Here is a 16,294-nt window from a genome sequence, read left to right as displayed (position 1 = left end):
ACTAATTTTCTGGCAAGATTTCAGGTCTCTGGTTTGACCAGGTCTAAATAGTTTGTCCATTCACTTACTTAAAAAAACAAAAAAACACTTTAAGCAGTGCATTAAGCAACATATAACATGATATGTTCTTTTATTGTGCTTTTTTCTGAAACATCACCATCAACAGGAGGAAATGTTAGCCTCTCAGGTATCACTGCTCTACAGTTGACAGTTCCTCATGATGTTGCACAAAGCCACATAACTGTCACACTGTAGCCGTAATCAAAGGAAAAACATGAGCTGTCACTGCGGTGCAAAAGCCACCTTTTTCCTCAAAGACAGCGCTTCCTAAAATTCTTACACGCAGCAGTGCAGACACACACAGCCACTGTGAAACTCTGAACAACTGAGTAGTTTAGATTATACCAGAAAATTGCCTGGATATAGGGGTATCATGTTCCATCCCCTTTGTCACACTCCCAATCCTAACCTCCTCAGAGGAAGCCTCCACTACCTAAAAAAAAAACGTTTTCTTTGTACCTCCCTCATAGAGAGGAAAAGAGATTGTATTCTATTTCAGTTCATCTGTACTAGCACAGGGTTTGTACGTGGAGGTTTTCAGGAAATAGATGCAGTATTCTACACAAATCTATAAAACTGCACATGTACTAGTATGGTGAACGTAATTAATTAAACAAATGAACACCTACATTACTGGTTGACATTTACTTGAACAAATTCAATTCACTTCAATTAATTAAACTTTGACACAGTAAAATACTGTTGTAATAATATAAAGCACATTTCCACAGGACAAGATGTAATTGTTGACAAAACTGTACATTAACAAACACTTAAAATGTCCTTATAGCTGCTTATAATTATATTATAGTGTGTTATATTGCATCTATTAAATATTTATATACTGCATAAAAATTTTAATCTGGGGGATTTATAGTAAATTGTTACCTGGCCATATCAACCTTTCCATTCATTCATAACCAACCAGAGAATTTACAGGTCAGATTAAACCCTGAAAGAAAAAAAAAAACCCTTAAAGTTAATATAAATCCCACATTTAAGTGTCACATAGTAATGTGCCTACACCAAACGATCAGGCAAATCTTTTGCGAATGAAACAAACACCTTTGCAGACAGGAGTGACTGTTTTCTGAATATTTATGGTCAAAATATAAGTCAGAGTGAGTTTTTGACGACTGCTACAGAGAAAACTTTTTACATGTATGCCCCTGTTTGGTTTGTATAGAGCATGCACTCCCCTGCCATGAATTTCAAGCTGTTTTGCTGATCAACAGTTGGTGGCAGTGACGCGTAAAGAAGCATGTCATTGTACCCACAAAGGCAGTAAAGAATGGGACTGGCAAGCTAGCACACATGGATGAAAATACTGCATAAATTAAAAATATTCAAATCAGCTTTCAAACTGTTTTATGTGGAAGCAAATGCATTCAATTTTTCCACCTTAAGGATGCGTTTTTGTAAGTAACAATGAGTACAAACATTACTTTTGTTTGTTTATAAGAAAAATCCACAGGGTACCTTTAACCTAATTTCATTGCTAAACAAACCCACAAAACTATATTTTGCCCTCAATTTGCTAGGTGCAACCTCGAAGGAGAAACATAAATTAACTGTTCTGTGTTTGCTAACAAGCAATTCAGACACAGGTTACACAATACATACATCATGTACGGTGCCTTCTTGGTAGAACGCCAGCAGGCCTGTGTGTATGTCAGCAGCAGGACTTTGTCGTCTGAGGCCTCTGCATTGTGTCAGACTGTGGGCAGGGTGGCGGAAATACCTCACACTTTGGTGGTGTGGATGGTCTGCTGCTGAGAGGCTACATAATGAGTCCCCCTGAGTATTTTCCTCTTTACATCTCGAGGCTGGCTGTGGGGCCTGATGTTGCTTTGCTTGTTCACTTGTGAACAGGAAGTGTGTAGGGAAAAAATATGAACAGTATGGTAATGTGTTCACTTAACCTCTGAGCAGCAAAGAGGAGCCTCCACTTGGTGCACTGCATTGTGTCTAACTCATCTGTTCTGTTTCTGGTTGCACCCAACAAACATGTGAAAGAGTATGATGGAGGGAACTCTTTCTCTTAGTGAAGCAGAGGTTTTATATGAAATTTAGAGAACAATGCTGTTTTCCTCCCCATAGCAATTTCTTTATTTATATCTCTTTCTGCAGAGTGAGCCCCCTGGCTGAACAGTATGTACCCATGTCACGTTGCATTTCAGCAGCTACGTGTTTATCACACTGATCCAGGTTAATTCTAGTGGACCTGCGCGCGTGTGGCACTCAGTCTGTTAGGTTTTACAGGACACTGGTCAAACTCGAAAACCCTACTCCTCCTGTCCAATCCCCTAAATCCTTTGGAGTGCTTTGAGTCATTGGCTGTGCCAGTTGCAAGTGAAAGTACTGTAGCTAATGCTGTAGCACTGTAACACCTAATATCCCTGTGTAAGGCAGGCATGGGTGATTTATTATTATCTAACAATGAATTTTACTAGAGTTGGGAATTGAACCCAAGGTCAGTGGATCAAATGGGATTTGCACTTGGGAAAATGTCAGTCTGATCCAGGCATCGAGCCCAATCTTTTTGGTGATGATACAAGCGTACAAATACCACAGGAATCGCTCTTTCTCTCATTTCACACAAGCACACAAGCACACTACAGGTATCCAAGCATGGGTTCGATGGGTTATCATTGGCTTTTCACTGAAATACACGAAAAAACTATCCTCCATGACCCCTAAAGAAATGTACACCACCTGCCTTAAAATCTCTTATTAAACTGAAATAAATCCGTCTCTATGGGTTTCTTTGGAGGATTTTTCTGTCCTTGATGGTCTACACACTATCTTAAGCAAAAACTCTGTGTTAAGAGCCACATTCTTAATATTTTTAAGATTTCTTTGATATTAAATGCTCAGATTTCACAACAAATACCACAAAGATGTCCTTTCTAATGTCAAATACAAGTGTCCTTGGTGTCTCCCTTCATCCTGCTCATGCATTTTTTTTCCCTTACCTCATACTCCACATACTCCTCCTCCTCCACCTCATAGGAAACCGTCTGGATCTTGATGTGTTCACCATCCTCCAGCAGCTTTGCCTGAGGATCCTCTGTGCCAGGGGTGTCCGCCCCTGCTGTGTTGGATGCCTCCTTTGCCTTCTTCTCTGTGAAGGTGGTCTCACAGCACTCGCTTTTGTATTCCTTAGCCTTGATGCTGCCACTGTCCTCCTTGTACAGAATAAAGTTGGGCCTGTAGAAGGCCTCTACCGCCAGATGCAGTGAGGTGGCATCCAAAAGCTGCTGAGATTTCACCTTCCCGTTGGTATTGTATCCTCCTCCACTCACCACAGTGCTGTTATTCACCTTTCCTCCTCCTCCCTCACCTCCACCGCCACCTCCTCCTCCAGCAAAATAATTAATAATGTTTTCCTGGTACTGGTTATTAGGGAAGTCTCCCCCATAACCGTTGACCATGTGCTTACTGTTTTTGTCCAACAACGGATTCTGGAGCTCACTGAGGTTCTCCATAGCAGCAGGAGTCAAAAGGTGAGCAGGAGGAGCTTCTCTGTGATTTTAACTCTAGTGATGAAATCTAAGAGTGACGAGTGAAACAGGCTCCTCAGTGACTTGGCTTGATGTCAGGGAAGGTGTTAATGGCATTCAGCATTCAGCACTCTGAGACCTATAGAGGAAACAAACAGCAACAGAGAAAGTGGAGTTGTTAGAGTCAACCTACGAGGGAGAATTTTATTTGACATCCACTAGCAGGTCACAGTTTGGAAACAGTTTACCAAACACTCGCTCGGTTCAGATCAAAGTTTAGCTGTCGCTCCCTCATCAGCAGCAACTTTAACGGCATCTCGCTTGTCAAGAGCTGCACCCTGCAGATGATTCAATTAAGTTTAATTTCCTTCCTTGCTCTAGACACATAAGCACACACACACACACACACACATATATATATATATATACACACACACACACACACACACACACACACACACATTTCTCAGTGTAGTAATGACAATATATCAAAGCAGTGACATCTACTTAAAATACCTTAGCATATTATCCTTCGCCATCTTGGTGTTTGTGTGTGTGTGTGTGTGTTTTATGCGCACCTAATTAGATTGTTATCGCCCCATTGTTTAGGTCTTATTAGGTGTCATCAGCCTGTCTGATATGGATCAGTTGAGGCCTCCTACACGTACACAGCTTAGAGGGCTGTAATCCTCCACATCTGTGTAAATATATGGCTGACATTGATGCTGAAATAACTTTGACATTGGTTGCAAATTGGCTTTACCATGTGGTAATAGCTGAAGATGACATCAAAAACACAGTTGGCAGAACTTAAAAATATTCTTTACCAACCTGTAACTGAATTGTAATCATAAATGATAATGACTCAACCAATATGGCCAAGTCTGCAGAATACCTAATTATGAAATTGACTCAGCACTGTTTCAGTTCCATTCAGATCTGATTGCTTATCTTTGGTATCCTGGATAGTGATTACATTTCCTTATTAACACTTTGTTTCCTTGTGAGATTCTAATTTTTATGGGCATGATTTTGCTGTTATACAAATCCACCCTCTAAAATTAAGTTATCAGAAAAGAACAGTTAGCTATAAAGTTGTCAAGGTAGGGCCTTAGGCGAAAAGCACAACCATTAAAACAGACTGGTACAGTCTTTAGAACTCACATAAATAAACCGCAAACTGATCAATACTTATATCATACTGATTGCCAGCCATTCAGTGGAATGCTAATGTGTGCTTGGGTTGTTGCTCCCACAGCGGACAGACAAAAATGTCACCTACTCTACATTTGACCATCAAAATGATCTACACTTCTTTCCCTTCCAGCTTTTTCCACTCTGCAAAAAAATAACCCAGAGTTTTCTGCTTCTCAGTTCCCCCCCTTGACCTTTGTCTGATTAATCTGCGTTTAAAATAGAAATGCTGAAAGCAGATTATTTCTTGGGGTCCTGACCCCAGTCGTGTATGGCTGGCTTACTGCAGTATTTCCAGACCCATAAAGAGAAGGTATTTCCAATTGAAGACAACAAGATTACACATAATTCAAAATGGCATTGTGGTGATGGGATATGGATAATAACATGTTGTTTCACAGGTTAATAACTTGCACACTAATCATCTCATAGATTAGTTGATATTTTCTTTATCCTTTGGTTAATCATGGTCAGAAACCTCTGCTGATTCATATTCAGCAAACAATATTTTAATCATTTTGCTTAACCTTTGATATTCTGTGCCATACATTAATTTAAACATCCAGTACACGGTACATGACATTAATATGAAGGAGAAGTAATGAAAATATTTAGACTGTCTCCTCCAAACTATAGGTTGTTAGGAAACAGTTCTTTGAGAATAGTCTCCCACTGGACTGGACATAGAGGTCCCAAAGCATCAATGACCTGAAAGGAGGAGGGAGGGTGGGGCAGGGTGGTGTGGGGCACTGACTGACCATCAAGTGACGGTTCAGTGTGTTGTCACTCCAACTCTTTATCCATTCACTCATGATTTGTCCTATAAAGTTTTCACTTCTAACCCTCTGTTTTTTTTTTCATTTAGTGTCACTTGCTTCTTAGATTCCACTACTTTTTAAAGTGCTGAGCATCTCTTTGTCTTCCTCATTTCCCCCAATGTTTTTGTTTGCTATACTTTTCATGTTTTTCTTCCCCATGAATAAAATACGAGCCCCAAACTCCCAGGCTTCCTGGAGCTCACTAAGCACCGGCCAGCCAACTAACTTTTCACGGTTCCTCCCTCTTGGACCTCATGCGCCCGAATCTGCTGACATTGTTGTTCCACACCAGTGCACCCTTTCGTCCATGTATCGCTCCGGGGGAACGCACGCTCATGCAGTTCTCGGGCCAGCTGACTGAAAGTGCGAGTATCTTGGTTGTGAACAAACTCTCGTGAAGGGCTACAGATGAGCAGGTGCTGAGTTTGCTGTCTACTTTGGATGCTGCTGTCACATGTTGCGGGCTGCTGCTTTTCTGGGGCAGGATGCTCTCTGATCCAGGTTCAAACCCTGTGGTGGCGTCCACCTCCCTGAAGTGTTCTTCAGCAAAATACTACCCCCCTAACAACTCCAGGGGTGATGGTTTATCACTGAAAATTAGCTGTGATATCCTCGCTGAGGTTGCTGAATGACCGTAGCTGATTTTATAGACGTGATCTGTTCTTTAAAATGTGTACTGCTTTCTATTTATGGGTTTCAACGTGGTGTCAAACACAACTTTGACATTACACACCCTTGTGTCTATGGGTTTTTAAAATGTCGGAAAGCATTTACTTTTCAATTCAAAGTGTAGCCACTTAAGTTACAAGGGACTACAAATAGCACTTTAATATCAATAAATCACCACTGCATTAATACTGAAGCACTGCTGTGATTACCATAATCACAAGAGACAGTCTTTAACAGGAACAAGCTACTTCTACTGGGTTGTACTACTCCACAGTTAAGATTTGATGGCAGAACCCAAAGAGATATTGCCAAACAACACATTTAAAAAAACAAAAAAAAAACCTGTTTTTAACAATTGCAGACACTGGAACCAAAGACAAATGTCCATTTCATTTTGTCTTCATTAAGGTTTTCCAAACAGACCAGTACACCAGGTATTGCAAACAGATCAATGCTGATAAACTCAACTCTCTGACAGGGTCTGGAGGAGGCAGATACAGTGGTTGTCATATAGCCAATAATAAGCATTCTTCTAAGTACTTCCCTGTTTCTAACACTGTAAAACTCCCACTCTGCACCAGTGCTACAAGCTGACAGCGGATTACTTTTCGTGTCATTACTTAGGGAAGCTCTGAGAAATCTTTTTGGTGGTGTTGTCATGCTTCCAAATTTGTTGCTGCTGTGTTGTTGGTGCAGAGAGAGGGTTTTTTTTCTTCTTTTTTTTTCTTGAGAAATGTGAGTTTAAGTGTGAACAGGCTATTTCACTGCAAGCTGAGCAATGTAGGACACCTCATAATGAGTGGAGATGAATGTTATAGAAAGAAGTGTGGTTTTCCTTTTGTGTGTGTGTGTGTGTGTGTGTGTGTGTGTGAGCACATTTGTTTGTAGGCGATTGTGTTTTGTCCGTGTACAGCTGTGAGTAAATATATGTGAGTGTGAGTGGGTGGATGTGTTTGTTAGAGAAGGAGAGACAAAGAGAGAGGAGGGGAAAGAAAGAGAGATCATACTTGTATGTGATTCTCTGGTTGAGTGCATTTGGGCATGTTGGTCGACAGCAGCGGCTGGGAGGTATAAAGAGCTGGGAGGTACAGCTGAAAGCGAATGAGGCAGAGCAAACGCGGTTGCAAGGAAAAACAATTCAGCATGACAGAGATGGCACGAGCACGGGCCTGTGTGCTGCAGTGCCAACGCGCAGGAGAGCCCAGAGGTGTCTGACAAGGGGCTAATAGATTAGCGAACAACCTGTAAGCACCCAGGTGCAGGAGGGTAAGAATGAGGCCGTGGCAATGCTAACATGCCAGCCATGCTGATACGTCTGTGCGCCTCAACCCCATTAGACTACAGTCAGCACACTCTATTTCCCTGTGTCAGCCCATTGCCAATCAACCTCAGACCTCTGACCCTGAAGCCGAGAGCGGGTATTATCAGCCAGGCCTTGAGGCCAGCATGGCGAGACTGCAGCTGAATACCAATGTGTCTTATCTGTCGGCCATGTTTACCAACTCATTTCATCCAGGCTGTGTCTCTCGCAGCTTTTCCTGGATACCGCATGTGGAGATCTGCTCACTGTGCTCGACAACAACAACTTCATCTTCCTGTAATTCAATTGTGGGAGCAGTGGCTGGCGTGTAATATGCATAATAAGGTAACGCCAGGTAGTTATTGATGATCATGGGGTGGGATGGTGCGTGAGAGCTCACTGCCCAAAATGCAAACACATCCCACAGCAAATTTGTCAGTGAACCTCACCCCTTGGCCCCAGCACATGAAAGTCCACTGACAGATTAAGCAACAGGAAAGGATGAAGTGAGTAATGGGTTTAACACAGTGTTGACTGATCCTTTTATGAACCATTATCATCAAAGGAGACTGTGTAAAAATGTCATAATCCACTTGAAATTAATCTGAATCCTATTCCTGTGTCAGCAGCCACTGCTGATACTCTGTCCCACTCCGTCTACATGCCTATCTGAGGAGCTGATAAAACATTAAAGCCTTAGAAAGGAACCTTCCACAGAGGAGACAGGACTCCTCTGGAGCCCTTGTACCACTATGCTCGTATCACTTGGCTTAGTGTTCTCCACACCTCCGTCGGATGATTTAAAGCGTTCCTTGATGTGTAAATATGCCATTGAAAATCTCTGCCACATGTGTTTGAATAATTCAAGGGGAGGTTGCTGTCAATAGCAGCCATGTATACTGTTGCTGGAGTGGTTTGTTGTTAGTGAGAGGTGGGCTCTGGGTAAGTTGTCTTCATTGCCTATTGATTGTGGGCTCCAGCAGCTGATGGCAAGACACCAGAATTTCTATGAGATATCTAGATAGATAGATGTGTTGTATATTAAGTCTGAAATGAATCTTAAAAAACATCTGATTTTCTAAGAAAAAAAAAATACTGCTGAAGCTGTGAGCTGAAAACCAGCCACTTTTTAGACTCAGCTTTCTCAATTGCATCCATTAGGGCTGCAGTTCAAACAGCGATCAGACCTGACATCGCTTGTACTGTCCCAATTGTTGTAGGTACCACGGGTATGGATCGGATAGGTAGGGATTGGTGGTTCTGTGTGTATGTGTATGTGTGTGTGTGTTTATGTGTCTCTGTCTGTGTGTGTGTATTACAGAGAGAGGGCATAAGCTTGCTTGCTGCATTTTTCTTTCTTACCTAAGCACCTAAATCTTTGAGGAAACAATTATCCTTTTCACCACCTTAAACACTAACTTATTGCAAACACAAAAATTTAAATGACAATAAAAGCACATCCTTGAACACAGACATCGAACCACTCCTTTGCTACTCTTTGTTATTTTTTCTTGCCTTTCTTTGTGTTCAGGGTAAAAGATATTCCTGAATGCACTCTATTCAGCCAAGTGCTATGAGTAATCTCTCATACAGAAAAGAGCTCACAGAGTGACTTGACGACTTCATGCAGAAAGCATATCTCAGTCACAACACACACACACACACACACACACATACACAAAGACAAGGGGATTGGATTTATGCTCGGGCAGTCGCAGGTGGAAACTGTGTGCAGAGTTCTGTACCAACAACATCCTCCACCACCTCCATCACAACAGACACATTGCAATGCGGCACATTCACCACTTATTTCTATTCATCATTGTGATATGAGCACGTGCGTTCATGTATAAATAAATAATAAATAAAAACAATAATGATGTTTCGCCTAAAGACAGTTTTCTCCCTAACATTAGAAAAATTATGATCACGTGTTTTACAGCTTATAAACAGAGCACAGTGCGTGCTTTTAAAGGCAAACTGAACAAAAGTAGAAAAAAATGCTGTAATTATTCTCCTACCTTAGAGTTCTTGACAATCCAAGTATTGCCTGGAAGATGCAAACACTCGCTTGTTCCCGCCCGTACATTACGGCTGGGATGCTGACGGTGTCGCCCAGAGAAAAAAGACATTTCTCAGACTTTCTCATTCGAAGAAATAGCCAATCATTTCTGGCAGAACAGGTCTCCGCTCGGCAAGACGCCGCGCAGTCACAGCCTCGTAATCTCCTCTCCTCTATAAATACGAAGCTCTCTCCCACCCTCAATAAAGCGTTTACCTTGAGAGTCGTCTGAAATGTTTTTCGCCTTCGGAAAGTTAAAACACCTTCTCTCGCTTTGTTTGTGTGAGAGAAAGAGCGAGAGAGGGAGAGACGGAGATGGGTCCTGGTGCGAGGAGGTTCAGAGACGCGGATGGAGAGAGGAGGAGAGGAGTCCAGTACGCTTCGCAATGCGCGCACATAGAAGGACAGCGTCCACCCACCCTGTGTACAAGCGTTTACTTTGAATTGACTTGACTTCCAGCGTGTGAACGAGGTTAATCTTCTTATAGAGCTGATGTTTTTTTCCCCCCTGCAAATCAGCCGCAGGCAGCAGTATCCAAAACCCTATCTTGGAGAGCTTGACAATAACTCATCATTTAAATACTCACACACTATTTAAAAATAATACCCATAGTTTACATATTTTGGGAGAATATTAACCTGTAAACTAAAAAAAAAAAATCTAATTCAAGTGATAGGAAAGTATAACAAAATACCTCACAGTCGTCACCAAACTGAGCAATGACATAGCTGGTAAAAAAAGGAGGACTTTCTTTAACAGCCACTACAATTAGTCTGAGTGGACCAGTGATGTCTGTAGTGAGCCCTATTCATTTGATTAGTTCAAGTAGAAGAGAAGGGACTCTCTGACATTTTTGGGCCACTCAGATTAGTCACTTTAACTTTTCTCAATTTCAGAATAGAGCTAGAGAGCTAATGAACAGCAGACTTTAAAGGCCCCGAACACCTGTTTTCTCAATGAGCTTCTTATTGTGAGCAAATGATTCCTTCACCATTAGACATTTCTGTGCCAAACGTATAAGAGTTCTGGTTATTTTACAAATCCGATTTCTTTATTTGTGTTTTTTCAACTGGTTTGAAGTGGGCGGGCCTCAGTTGAATAAAAGTGATGTCACATACTTCCATGCTCCAATTGGATTTTAGCAACGTTTTCATCAGAAGAGTTGGTGGGTTTGGCCACTGTCAATCAAAGGTAATCAAGCCACGTCAGCACAGTCATGATGAAGCAGATCAGTTGAGTTTTTTTTTTTTTTTTTTCTCTGATTGTTGCTTATTTGGTCATGAATATTTAATGTTATCAAGAAAAACGAATAAATTAATACAAAAATACAATTCATCATATTTCAGAACAATCAGTTTATAACCTTTCAGCAATTAGCTAGAAAGTATTTCCTTCCTCCAAACCAGTCATTCTGATAAATGCAGGTATGCCAAATCCAGTACATGAAAACTATCACCTCCCATGAAACTACCCCATTGCCCACAGTTTTTATCGCACTGGACATCAACAATGTTCGATAACTTTGTATTGGAGAAATCTGTCAACACCACGATAGGCTTTCCAGAGGAGACTGTTCTCTTGACCCTTAGGTCATCTGGGCAAGCAGAGAGGAGGTTGGGGCAGATGGATGGGTCAGCAAAACACAGGACACATTGATGCTGTTTGTTTCCTGTTTGAGACCAATACTCACCATTGTCTCTTTTGTCCATGACTGTTCCACCAACTTATTGTAACCATGACGACCAATGTCCTCTAACTAACTTACTTAAATGAAACCAAACCTAACCAAATTGCTTTTGTGCCTAAACCTAACCATGACCACTTAACTGCATGGTTATTATTGTAACCATGATGATGAAGGTCCAGTATGCCTGCTGCCATAGGGGCACTATTTCATGAGACACTCCTGTGGGTCATCTCAGATGGTAAGGCAAGAACAGCCTATGTAGACAGTCACTCTGGTTGGTGGACTTTTTGTTCCACAGATTTGGGAACCATTTCTTACATTTTTCAACCTTCCTGCAGATGAAGCTGATGTCTGATCATTCGCCATAAATCTCTTGCCCCCTTCTAACAAAATTATTACTTCAACCATCCATGCAACAGATTAAACGCACACATGCACTTGCACATCAGTATTTTCTATGGCTAGCCGACTTCTTGTCTTGAACGTCTTCTCGTTTGCATAGAGAAAAAAAGAAAGGATATTTGGTCAGCCAAGGCACCCACAATATATTGTACATCAAATATACTCATGAAAACACATATGATGTGAGTAGACAAAACAACTTCATGCTTTGTGTGCACTTAGTGTACTTTGTATTTTCTGTGCACTTGAGATGCATTTCACTTTGTTTAGGAGTGCAGTTAGGGCAGACACACTATTGTACAGGAGCACGACTGAAGAGAATGAAATTCCACAAATATCTGTAACAGAATTTAGAGTGATAGGGAATTCTATTAACGCTGCGTGGAAGTGAAAACTGAAGAGTGCAGTAGTTTCCAGTTTCAGCAGTTTGCTGAAGGACTCTACTCCATAAATGTAGTGCCATTTTCACTGGTGCGGTCTTAGTGGTGTTTTTATATTTAGAAATGGGACGTGATTATAAAAGGTGAGCTCAGACATTCATGCAGTGTAATGAAGATGAAGTTAATGTAGATGGAAACATAAGTCCTAATATTTTGAGAATGTTGAAGGTTAATACATGTGTAAAAATATACTGTTTGTGATTTATGGGCTGTAACTCTTTAAAAGGCACGGTAAATGTTCCAACTGTTAAATGAAGGTCATTATTTAAAGTTCAAGGCAGCCTCCATGGGGTTAATGCGTAGTTCAAGTAGCTCATTTAAGTGAATGGACTTCAAAGGTAGCCAGGAACCAGGTCTGAAATCCCATATCATTATCTGGGATTTAAATCTTCTTTAACAGCACGTAAGTGGAGTACTGACCACAGTCTTGTCATTTTGATCTTTAAAGGCAAAGCTCCGGGTGAGGGATCTGCGGTATCGACGCCTTCTTCCTTTCATGTTAAGTGTATTGTGCATTTGGCATTTGAACCTGTGCGCTACACCTGTAAACACAAAATGAGGAAAAAAGAAGGTCAACATATAGTCAGGAGAAGAGAGGATCAAAAATAGACTTGTAGCTGCACTGATCTTTGCTGAGGATGACCAAGGAGTGGACAGAGGGGGAGGGAAAAGCGGGTGAGCGCTAAGGGAGGTGGCTCTGACAGGCTGTGTAATAGCCTGAGCTTTCTGAAACACTGATCACACCGCCATTTCAACATTTTTCACAAACCACCCTGTAGTGTTGCCTGTTATTTCTCTTCCTCACTCTCTTAGTATTTTTTTCCCCCCACACTGTCATCCACTGTCTTCTTTTTTTCCCCCCTCTAACTCAATATCACTGCAATCATATCTGACAAATAGATTCAGATCCACTGGCCAGCTGCACTCAGGACCTCATCAGAAACCTATCAATCATAGATATCATAGACAGCCTTTCTTCCTTCCTTCACCCCTCCTATTTTGAACCCAGCTTGACCAGTGAACCGCTGTCACAGTAGAAAATTTAGCTGTATCCTCCTCCTATCCTCATCTTGGGTGGTCATTCAGCTCGATGCCATACCTACAGGCATGCCTTGCATTGCAGATGAGCTGCAAGATCCAATTTGTTTGTGTTGAGATGACTCCAATTCCTTTGCCACAGAACATTAGGGCTGCAAATTAATATCCCTGGGCTCTGCAGCTCACAGGTCTGTTTCCAGACAGGAGACAGGCACACTGGGATAATGGCAGCTGCATGGAGAGAATTCTTTAAGACCTGAGCTACCTTGTCTTTATAAACCCTTGTTCTCCTCTCTCCACCTTTCTCTCTCCCTCATGTTCATCTGTCACCTTTAGACTTCTCCATGATTAGTAGGTAGACTCATCACGTGCCAGTACACATTAGAGTGACTCTTACCTCTCAGCAGACGTTAAGGGAGGAAGAGAAGGGAATACAAATAAGCAACAAAGTTTGCAAAGCTATAACTTCTATACAGCTGAGCCAGATGACATTTAATGATGATGTTTACACAGGTTGGATCACAATCATTAGCATATATACATCCATCAAACATTACATGTTGATTATATTGTATTATATGTTAATGTGTATGTTGTATTCATTTTTCTTATTTCTTCAATGTAAACACATACATTGTGTTGGCAAATACCAAAGGTTATTAAATTATAAATGTATTATACATGTCATAACAGGAGAAATGTTCAGCTTGTAATACTAGTGAGTCCTACCATCTGCTCTGCCCAAACATTGACTATGATTCTTAGGTGTCTGTATTGAATAGAATGACTGTTGTGCGGATGTTGAATGCCCACTTTCCTTCCTTGATGAGCATTAGATGAGAAGATTGATAGTACTTTCACATCTATACAGCAAATACGTAGTGGGTGCCAGCAGCTCACCATCTTAGCTTACCATTAAGACTAGAAATGGGGAAACAGCTAGCCTGGTGACAAAATTCAGCTGTTTGCATTTGCACCACCTCTAGAATTCACTTCACGTTAAGTTATTGCTTGCTACGCATAAATGAGATAGACCATATTAATTAGTGAGATTAACAGGTGCTTGTAGGTAGATTGCCGGGCTAGCTGTACCCTACTATTTCTAGTCTGTTTCTCGTTTGCCATGCTAAGCTGAGCATCTGAGTGTAATTCTCAACATAAGCATATTCTCCATTTTCAACTGTTTCTTTTACACACAACCTAGAGTTAACAAACAACAACATCACAGCATAATATATAGCTGCTGTAATTCCTCTGTGATTAGCAGTCCTGCAATGTACAGAATGCTTTGAGAAGAGTTTTCTTGTGGTAAGGAAATTTTCAAATATCAGAATATGAACAGCCAAAGTTACCCAGAATCTGCCAAAAATCATGTTATATTCATCACCCTCAGGCTAAAGTGTTGTCACATGGTAATAGCTGCAAGGTGAGTAGAGTCTTATTTTTGTTTTGTGTTTTTAATGTGGTGATTGCAGGAGGGTTTAAGGTTTGCATGTGGCATACTAAACATAACCACCTCAGAAAAAGATGTTTTTGTGGGCTCCATATCACTTTAAGGCATCTGCTGAGAGGTAAGCTCAGTAGGTAAGAACATCAGTCACATATGCTCAGCTATAGCATAGAGCCTACATGCTGGTGCTGCAGAGACAGTTCTGCTGCCTGCATGCTATCGACACCTGTCTTTCCGAACTTGGCAGACAAAGAAAACTAACTGAAAGTGTTGAATATTTTTCAGTTGCTGTTTCATCCTTTGACTTCAATTGCATTTAAACACAAAGAACTTGTTTCAGTAATTTCAATGAAATCCCATTCATTTTTAGCGGTTACTCTGACTTTGTTTATGCATTCATTGGATATTACAACCAGAATGGGAGCAGATCACAGCGTCTTCTCAAACAAAGCTTTCTGTTCTCTCAAACAAATGAAACAGAGAATCAAAAATAATCATACTAGAAGTGGACCCATCCTTGTTGCTGAACATAGGCTGCTCCAAAAGGACTTTGAAGGTCCTTCATAAATTTTGTTTCTTTTTTGAATATGAAGAGAGCAGTCATAGCAGATTATTGGAGAAAGCATTGAGGCTGTCAAGGCAGACCACGTCTAGACATATCTCTCCACTCCAGCTATGTCTTTAATGTAAATACTTTGATGAAGAGGCGAGTCTTTAGTGATGCTTTCTTTCTTGTCCATCCTTTTGTCAAACATTAACTGTTTTTACACTCGTAAGCACCCTCCTGTTTATCCTAACTGGCCTTTTACTAATACGCGTCACTGGGCCTCCATCAGCCCTCTGTTCTTTGTTGAGATTGACATTTTGCCTTAAAAAAAATTGTGCAGCAGTATTTTCCACCAAAGATCCATCTATAATTTGTCTATTGGAGTGCTAAAAACATCCCTTCCCTGTTCTCTCTAGTCAGAGGAATATCACACCATCACCATCAAAATTGTCTTACATGGACGATATGCAGTTGTTTCTCTGTTATCCACACATAGAGTATAAGTAAGTTACTCTAAATTTGATGTTTCTTTTTTTAAAGAAAAAAAATATGGTGAATACAAGTGGAAATTGACATAAAAAGAGGAATAAAAACCTAGAGTTAATTCAGACTTACTCAGACAGATTAATCCTTTACTACAAAGTCACTTGTCAGAGCAAAGTGAACATGGTTCGACTGTGCATAGTAATTTTTCACTGTCAGTTGCTCTAATGAATACATTTCAAGATAAGAGAATTAAGTAATCACAGATTTTCTCAGTTACCAATGGAATAAAGCTTTTCTGTATGTAGCTTGATGGACAGGTTCATGGTGTTATGACTGATAAGGGTAAAGTATCTATTATTCTTGCTCTGTAACATGAACATTTAATAAAGTGTTGGCATTAAGGAAATCCCTTCAATGACACAAAAAGAGATAGAAAATAGGGTGTGGTTGGCCTGTAGGTGAACCTATGAAGCTCCCGGCATGGCTCGAGGCTTCCCCCGATAGGATGTGGGTTTAACAGAGTGTGTGTGTGTGTGCATACGTGTATGTGTTTGCACACACACATCCAAGCTATATAATAAGTGTCTGTGAGTGCACAGTGCTGAGATGTAAGCCTCTATTCTCTTCCTGAGAGTCA

At 40.9% G+C, this 16,294-nt stretch overlaps 1 protein-coding gene and 1 long non-coding RNA gene across 3 annotated transcripts in view; both read right to left on the bottom strand.

The window, feature by feature from the left end:
• syndig1l (synapse differentiation inducing 1-like) overlaps positions 1-10,416 on the bottom strand; it is a 36,827-nt gene extending 26,411 nt beyond the window's left edge. Inside the window, exons 1-2 of the mRNA XM_018696172.2 lie at positions 9,566-10,416; positions 3,036-3,702 (exon numbers count right to left, since the gene is read on the bottom strand). Coding sequence (XP_018551688.1) covers positions 3,036-3,548 — 513 coding nt within the window. The 5' untranslated portion in view covers positions 3,549-3,702; positions 9,566-10,416. The remainder of the gene's footprint in view (positions 1-3,035; positions 3,703-9,565) is intronic.
• Positions 10,417-10,950: 534 nt separating this feature from the next.
• LOC108896805 (uncharacterized) overlaps positions 10,951-16,294 on the bottom strand; it is a 164,873-nt gene continuing 159,529 nt past the window's right edge. Inside the window, exons 6-7 of one of the 2 annotated variants that reach the window (XR_001963183.2) lie at positions 12,557-12,678; positions 10,951-11,780 (exon numbers count right to left, since the gene is read on the bottom strand). This is a non-coding gene — a long non-coding RNA (uncharacterized LOC108896805). Of the gene's footprint in view, positions 12,679-16,294 lie in introns of both variants that reach the window. The other variant, XR_001963182.2, reaches the window with a different exon arrangement.

The sequence above is a fragment of the Lates calcarifer genome, linkage group LG7_1, assembly GCF_001640805.2.
Source record: "Lates calcarifer isolate ASB-BC8 linkage group LG7_1, TLL_Latcal_v3, whole genome shotgun sequence".
NCBI classification, from domain to species: Eukaryota; Metazoa; Chordata; class Actinopteri; family Centropomidae; genus Lates; species Lates calcarifer.
This window is presented reverse-complemented; position numbering and strand designations above follow the sequence as displayed.